Source organism: Micrasema longulum, unplaced genomic scaffold (assembly GCF_059751315.1).
Source record: "Micrasema longulum isolate JH-2025_06_02 unplaced genomic scaffold, ASM5975131v1 h1tg002470l, whole genome shotgun sequence".
Classification (NCBI taxonomy): Eukaryota; Metazoa; Arthropoda; class Insecta; order Trichoptera; family Brachycentridae; genus Micrasema; species Micrasema longulum.
In genome coordinates, this window is record NW_028279614.1 from 71253 (window position 1) to 80176 (window position 8924).

The following is an 8924-nucleotide window of genomic DNA, read 5'->3' on the forward strand; positions in this document are numbered from 1 at the left end:
TCATAACACAAATGTAGTAAAAAAAAAGTAATCTGTTAATTTCACTAAAATTTTATTATGCACGCGGAAACATTGATTGACACAACATAGTAGATAAGTAAAAGGTCATTTAATAAGAGTAATTGAATTAATGAACTTTGAACTTAAAATATAAAACAATTTTTATTTGACATAAAATAGATATTTTTAAATCGTGTTAAATAATATTTGTTGTTTTAAAGATAATGTCGTTCAAATGTCCCCCACGGCGTTGTTTAATCTGAGGTCTGATTTTCATCAATTCTTTCATTAGATGAGCAAATTAGGGTAAAAAACATTACTCCCCTGGCAACACTAACGAAATTTCCATTTTGTTTCTTCGACAATCTGACAGATGGAAAAATAATTTAATTTTTAAGTAATGCATTTGCTACATAAACATTCATTTGCTAATTACAAATGAAATGTGATACCATCCTGTTTCTTTAAGATCCTAGCAGTATTTCTACACTTTAAAAGGACACAACACGGCATAGTTGAATTCAAATCAGGAGTTGCGTACTGAGCGATGTCTACAAAGAAACTAATGGGTCAAAACGTAAATCTACTCATTTATGAGTAGTTGAGTCGCCTTCTGTTTGATGTGAGTCCTCCCGACGTTGACGACCACTTGGGAGAAAGCTTCCCTGTCCTGACGTCCTGAGTAGTGCGGAACAGCTCCTCTAATCCTAGTCCATTCTCGGATTTTTCAAAGCCGGGAAAGCTATTTTCTTTTAATCCCTCTACGTCCCTCGATCTTCTTCTTCATGACAAGCTGAAGTATGACATATTTATCACCTCTCAACACATAACCAAAATTTCACATGTATCGTCCCAATCCACACGGCACGATAAAATTAGGGCTGGTGGATACTTTAAAAAAATAAAGTAAACAGTAGGTAAACAGTTCTCTATTTGTATTGGCTCTTCCGTAATTCATTGTTGGTTATCATATCGGTCGAAGATATTGTTATTTATTGTGTATGCAGATAATTGGTAGAATTCCGTATTAAAATTTGGTAAGGTATCCAAAATAAAACGCTTTTATTGGATTTCATTCTACTCTTTTATTATTTTTTTATTTTATGTGACGCGTTTCCTCTTGTTATGAGATTAGCAAACTTGGTTCGATAATGTCCTAACAAGACGAAACGCATCACACATATTTAAAATATATATATTATAATAATAATATTCACTTAAAGACAGTTTATTACACATTATTTGAGACATAAGTCCCAACTCCATGGGACTAAAAGTTCTGTGTTGAGTTGGGGCGAGCAATTAGTTGACACAGACACATAAGTATATTACCATCACAAATACTTTATAGAATCAGAAACACAAAAATAAAAATAACAATAAAAAAGAAATGTATGCCACAAATCATAATAGGGCACAACAAATATGTAATTGAATCCAATAAGCGTTTATACCTCACCAAATTTGAAAATATTCTTGATAATCTTCGGTGGATCTACAATTCGAACGCTTCAAAGCGGTTTGTAATATTAACTCTTCCGTGTCTTTACACTGTACGGAGTAAGACTGACCATATATTTGGCATCTAGCCATTTTTGTTGTTTATATTATGTTGATTTTTCATTTCGTTAAATACTGTTAGGGCTGCATCTATTCTGCATTGAATCTCAGTGTCGGGGTCTAGATTGTATTTATACATCCCTTGAATATTCATAATGAGTTTTGTACAAAAAAATATTTAATACATACAGATTTCATGAATTTAACTACTGAAACGTAAAATTCTTCTAAATTTGTGGATTAAAAGGTATATAGGTGTTTACATAAGTGACCTTTAATATTATTATTATGACGAATATGAACAGTGAAAAATTAGAATTTTAAAATGTAAATTGCATAACTATAAATAATTTATTGTTAACTATTGGTTTTGACAGAAAAATTAACAGAAATGAAAACTTTGGAAATTAATGTGATTATGTGAATGTCTAGGCATTGGCAGGGCTTATGATCTGCCGTTGGCTGTTTTAGATGATTTAATGCACACAAAATACAACATTCCGCTTTTTTGAAAATATATTTACATATTTCAAATTTTGTCAATTCTGTTGATTTTTGCAAGTAAAGACCCAAAGTTATTATCGATGAAGTTGAGTGAGTTTTCAGATTAATTTTGTCTGAAGAGCTTTTTCATTTTATTAATCCTCTTGGTGTATCATAATTGATATGATGTTTGTTTTTTTTATAGGTCCAATTACTCCAGCAGCAGGTGACGGTGTTGGCGGATACTCAGAGCTCCACGGACGATCGCTACTCCCGCGCCAAGTCTGAAAATGCCGTGCTGCAGGCGAGAGTGCATATCCTAGAAGAACAGCTCAGAGATGTAGGTTTGCTTCTGCAAATTAATTACAAACATTCACCTGGTTGATAGTAATGTAAAAAAAAAGTTTGCAAACCACCTTTAATACAATTATTTTACATCTATCCTTTTGGAAAACCCAGGACCTCGAACATGCTGGGCGAATGCGCCAACTACTATACTCAACGAGGTGGATTTATCCCTACTCGATTTTATTTTTCAGGGTTTTTACCTGAGAGTAGCTATCGAGCAAAAAAATTGTATTTATTTTTCTGGTTTTATTTCACACACAACAGTAATTTTTTATCCCCTGGACTCAAATTTATCAAAATAATAAAAACATTTTTTTTGTTTTTATCACGTCGTAGATGTAACTATGTATGTATGTTCTTATAGTGAGTTATTTACAACTCGTTAAAATGGTCCCAAAATTAAAATGTTATTTATTTACATTTGTTGATTTGATTTGGGAATCAGCACATCTGTAAGTGAACTGTCAGTCGGCCGTTTTTCAATCAACCATTCTATAGGTGCCTACAGTAAAGTATTTTCCTTTCTAGATTGAAGTGAGATGTGACGAGCGAATAGCCGAGGAGCAGAGGAGATGTCGAGAGTCTATTGCTAGAGTGGAACGGGACCGGGACTCTCAACTTGAGGCTCTCAACATCAGGCTCGCTCATGCGGAGTCAGAAACCGGCCATCTTAAGCAGGAGGTGAGTCCATTAATCAGTTTTGTTTATCCCTCGATGTCACACGAGTCTACATAGAATACAAGGCTTGAAATATCCTCTTATTTTTTTAAATAACGGAGTCGTATTTCCCATAACATGCTTAAATTAATCATATGATTATTTTTATAAATTTTGTGAAAAACAGATTATTAAATAGTATATATTATGAGAATTTTGTTTTTAAATATCTGTATTTCAAATCACTTTTATTTTGCTCAATGTAACACGACGTTACAGCACCGTCTCCAGAGGGATTTTTTGGCAGTCGTTTAAGAGTTAAATTAGAAAAGGAAACTTGCATTTTGAAATTTCATAGATGTTATGTTGCCACAAATTCAATAGATATGATGTTGTACTGTAAATTTGGCATTTCTGTAAATGGCAGTGGAGTTTAAAGATATAAAACTACTAAGATATACTTTAAATCCTGTTATTATTTCAGGCTGGGCGCCTTCGAGGAGTTTCTGAAGGTCTAAAACTCGGAGCTGATGCAGAAGCTCAGAGGCTACACGATGCCCAGGATTCTGTTGCTAATCTTACCTTACTTCTGCAGCAATCAAGGGAAGCACATAGAAAGTATGTTACATTACTTTTTGTATCCAAAAACAAGAAACAATCAAACTGTTATTATGTCAGATAATATATTGAGCTAATGAATTTGTAAAATATGCTTTTTTAAAACTTCGATGTCTCTATATATATAATCATGTAATTTAATTCATTCTTTTAAGTGTTGTTTCTGATAATAATTATTATCATCAAGCAATTTATAATGTTGATCACTGTGTTCTGTTAACTCTACATCGTAACTCTGCCAATTCATTTGGTATTCTTGCACTTAAACTTTATTTGCGAATTGATTCTTTATTTTTTAATGGAGACCAGCATAGTAATATTATTTTTTATTATTTGGTGATGAGATTCGAAACCTTATAAGCTCTTATCATCACTGCATTCTATGCATCTATTATGAGGAGTCCCCTTTTTATGAATATTCAAGCCTAACTCTCTAGCCCAGCTATTAATTTGTGGGCATTCTGTGAAAAAGCATTAAAATTTATTTCAACAGAGAGGGAAAACATTTTTGAGAAGGGAATATGGAAGTCTAGGCATTTACAGGGCTTATGACCTGTCATTGGCTGGTTTAAGTGGCCACTTTACACACAGTGTAACATTCACCATTCTGCCCATGTTTGAACATCCACATTTCCTCTACTCTTACATCTGTTGACTTTTGTGAAGTAAAAGAGCTGAAACCTTTATCACGTGGGTGAGATTCATCCTGCTGAACATACTTTCATACTCCCTTCTCAAAAATGTTTTCCTTCTCTGTTGCAATAAATTTAAAAATGAATAACTCCCTAGGGAGGAAATCCAGCCAGTCTGCAAGCATTTGGACATACTCAAACATTGTTGAAAAAGCATTAAGTTAAAATTGCTAGTTTACTGATATTTGAGTTTAAAAGTGTGAAACACCACTTTACGTCATTCCAACATAAGTAATATGATTTAACTGTCAATTACTTAGACCTCCCGATGCAGAGTCTGCTACACTTTCACTGGACCACAACCACTCTTAGGAGTTATATCACTGTTGAAATGGAGCCAAATGCTTTGAAATCCTTTCATTATTCGCTCCGAATGCTTTGAAATACTCTCGGTATTCAACCAATGTCCTCCCGAGGTTTTTTTTACAAGTGCATCGCACTCACACGGAATGTATACAGTGGTTTCATCGCAACTATTTTTTTTTTTCCAGAGAGAAAGATTCCCACGAAAAGTCCTCGGCATTGGTGACTGAGCTGCAGAGGGAGTTGGAGAGAAGTCGAGCTGAGCTGGCGGCTCACGGGGCTGACCAGCTGGACGGGACAGGGGCGGGGGCGGGAGAGTGGGGAAATCCCCACTTGCTCAGGTTGGAGGAGTTGCATCAGGACCTCAACCGGCTGCGCCAGGAGAACAAAGGTAAATACGAAGAGGATCAAATGAGGAAGTTCAGTGTCATAGGAAAATGGGCATAAAAATGTTTTCTTACGCATGGTAAAAATTAGAGCTTTTAATTGTGCCGCGCCAACTTTCTCCAAATGTACAAAAAATTCATCAAAATTAACTACTTGGCAATGTCACAGGTTTATGACATGTGACCATGTATTTGCAATAATCCAATAAATTACTGTTTTGTTATGTTGTTGTGGAAACTGGCACCTGATTTCCGGTTCCTGGGTTAGCCGTGTTTTTTGACATTCAGCGTGTTTTGATGTTTAGCGGGTACAAATTAAAATTGTTCGGGGCTCAACTTTTAAATGTCAGAAATGCTTGCCGACCAGAACTTATGACATTGGGGGCGGTGTAATGTTGATGTTTCAGTAGGGATTTTCAAAACTGCAAAGCTTTGAAAAATCACAGCGATGGTAATATGATGCATAAAATTAAAATAAATAAAAAAACCACTGAACTTTTTTATATTGCGTCATTAGCACCTTTTTACTTATTTTTATTAAAATATATATCAGTACAGACTTATGTCTAAAGATAATGATACAAAACAAGAAATATTATGAGCACAGCTATTATCTCAAAACTCAGTATTTAAAATGTCCGACTGTCGCATTTATGTAACAAATTAGTATTTTAACAATTAAATTAGAAACTTAAATTCGATTGAATTTATTTTAACTTTCACCAGATCTTTCCGAGGCCCACGAAGAATTGCAGGCCCAGATGTTAACTCGGGGATTAGAAACAGGACGATCTCTTCTTGGACCACCTCCTCAGAGTAGTTTAGCTGCTGAACTTACAGAGATGACAAATGATCAGGTATAATAAATATGTTTAATTATTTTTATTTGAATAAACTTTTATTAAAGTCATTTAAATATTTTTGCCCAAGTAGAGAAATATATATTTTTTTAATTTTCAAGTTTTGTTCTGTATTTTGTGCTGCTTGTTTATAGATAAATTTGTATATTTTTGTGTAGTGAAATTTATATTTCACACAGTATAGAAAATCTAAGCACCTTAGAAAATTATGCACATACATTTTTTAATGCATTTTGATGTAATATCAACATCATTTATTCCCATTCGCCATGTACTTGTAATTTTAAGATATGATTTGAACATTGCATGTTAGTCATACAATAAACACTTAGCATTCATAAATAGTATTAGGACAAATTAGTGCTTTAAACATCAATTACATTAAAAATATTTGTCTATTTTTAACATAGAAATTATTACGTTAACGCTTTTCAAAATAACAATAAAATAACAATCAGCTTTTCAGATTATTTTATGGTAAAAAAACATGCTTGTTTCAACCCCCTTCCTTCGTGGCAATTTATCACAAAGTTTTGTTATTTTCCCTTGTTTACTAACCGAACACAAGGTGATTAAAATGTTCCCAGAAAAAGTCAGAGGACTTAGTGACGTGAGGACCTTGCAAAGATTGCACTTCGCCTTTTCTTCGCTAGAGAAACAGAAAAGTGGATACATAAATTTGATTTAATAAGCGGTCTAATTATGTATTTGAATTATAAAAAAATTTAAGCAAGAAGTTTGATACATTACATCAAAATTATTAACTGCTGATTTTTATCAAGAATTTAATAAGCATACATAGCTCCGCTATTTTGTATCTGAATAATTTATCTACAATTTTTACATATATGTTTTTAGAATATTCCAAAGAATAATTTATTTTGATCTGAATCTAATATTTTTATCAAATTTAATTGTATTGAATCAAATACTTTCATCCAATACAGTGGCTGGGATTATAGCTTTTTGCACATTGTTTTTTTTTTTAATTTATAAAAAGAGAAATACTCAAGTTCTTATTATTTACTCAAATATTTAAATTTTCAGACCATTTCCTAAAAGTCGTAAAAAACTTGTTCTGGAAAACCGCAATTGTGTAATTGGGCGTCTTAGACCAAAGTGGAAAAAAAATCAGTATTTTTTTTATCTATCTTCGAATCTTCAATATTGTCGATGATATAAGATATTATATAATTACAATCTCATTCATGCCGTGATGGGGGTTGATATTTGTGTGTACTTAAATAAGTGTATTTGTTGTTAATACACATTGGAAATGATTTATCCTCAGCTTGCTTTATGTTCTTATGTTTTGCAGTTTGGGTTTGCACAAGATCATTACGACACACAAATTGATAAGGTATGGAATATTGTGTAATGTGACTTGAATGTGCATGGGGAACTAAATTGCTTTTATTCTAACCATTGGACAAATAAAATATTTTTCATTTTTCTATGCATATTGTTGTCTCTTTCATGTGTATTTATTTGTAATCATGGCTTTGTGATTTCTGATACAAATAATTATATTAATCATGGACTGTTTTTGATATGGTATTTTTTTCTTATGTTTTTAACCACTGTTTTCACTTTCTGATCTCTATGTCAATGTTTCATATGCTGGTATAATTATTTTCAACTATGCGTATATTAATTTATCTTAGTTAATATAAAAGTTTGCAAAAAATATTTTTCTACAAAACTGGAGAGGTGTTTTTTTTTCCTCTATCACGACTTATCCTTTGCCTATTAAATACATTTTATAAAATTCAATAACTCAACTTTCTTGATATTAAATTAGTGAATTCTTTTTGATTATATATACTTCTTACTGCTTGACAATTCTAATTGAACCACGGCTTAAAAAATATCTATATTTATATATTTGTCTAATTGATTTGATTAATCAAATAAAAAACATTCAGTTGATGATTATCCTTGTAAAAAAGTATTTTCAAACCTTAACGAAAATTAAATTAAGATTTAGAAACATATCTTTTGTTTTATTTATAGTGTTCTTTTCTTTTAAAATTTAGTTATTTATTTGACATTCTAACAAAATTCTAACAATGAGGAACTTCAGCCCTACGGGAAATTGGATACAAAAAATGTTTTTTTGCGCGCGGTAAAAATAAGAGCATTAAATTGTATGGAAAAGTTTCTTAAAAATGTACAAAAAAAATATAAAAACGCACTACTTTGATTGATGTCACTGGTTCATATGAACTAACCAATGGTATGAAAGCTGTGAAGGATATCCGGTTGGCTTACCGTAAATGAACCAATCAGAAGAACTAATATAGAACAATCTCTGACGTCACATGCGGAGTTATTTCAGAAATACAAAACTTTAAAAAATCATAACGCTGATAACACGAAATATAAAAATAAAATTAAATAAATTTTGGCTTAGTTTAAACAAATAAAAAAAATAAAAAAAGGCACTGAACTTCCTCATTTATTTGTACTAATTTTATTTAATTAAAAGCAAAGAGCGTGCATTATGCATCTTACCTTTTCTTTTTTATTTGACATTTACTATGTATTAATAATTATTTTATTTAATGACAATTAATCACTAATAATTTTATTTTATATGAAAAGTATCATATAATATTAATTAGCAAAAATTAGTCTTGATAATACTATTTTATAACATAACATTTGCACACTGTTGGAGCTGTGGAGAAGCAACATTAGTTGACACATTTTATTTACAAGTTGACTGCAGCTCCGCCTAAGGTGGAAAATAGGGAATGCCCAATTTTTTTTTCAATTAAAATTGCCCCTTGTGTTATAATATGTAAATGTGTGATGGGCACCCTCTACCCTCGTAAACCGGCAGTCACTCAACTTAATTGAATCAACTGCTTAGAACTAGTTGTACGTGCTCGAGCAGTGTATTACAAATTGTATGGTGTATAACATATAGATTACTAAGCAGTAACTGCCCATGGCTGCTCTTGTGTAGTTCTAACCCCCGTGGTTCTCATTATATTTATGAAAACATTAAATGG

The 8924-nt window shown here is 32.0% G+C and overlaps 1 protein-coding gene across 6 annotated transcripts in view; it reads left to right on the forward strand.

Moving 5' to 3' along the window:
- Nucleotides 1-8924, forward strand: part of nuf (rab11 family-interacting protein nuf) — an 83399-nt gene that overhangs the window by 68404 nt on the left and 6071 nt on the right. For 4 of the 6 annotated variants that reach the window (XM_088240489.1, XM_088240490.1, XM_088240491.1 and 1 more), the window contains 6 exons: nucleotides 2249-2383; nucleotides 2920-3072; nucleotides 3533-3666; nucleotides 4850-5052; nucleotides 5774-5904; nucleotides 7226-7267. In XM_088240489.1, coding sequence (XP_088096615.1) covers nucleotides 2249-2383; nucleotides 2920-3072; nucleotides 3533-3666; nucleotides 4850-5052; nucleotides 5774-5904; nucleotides 7226-7267 — 798 coding nt within the window. The remainder of the gene's footprint in view (nucleotides 1-2248; nucleotides 2384-2919; nucleotides 3073-3532; nucleotides 3667-4849; nucleotides 5053-5773; nucleotides 5905-7225; nucleotides 7268-8924) is intronic. The other 2 variants (XM_088240492.1, XM_088240488.1) reach the window with 1 other exon arrangement.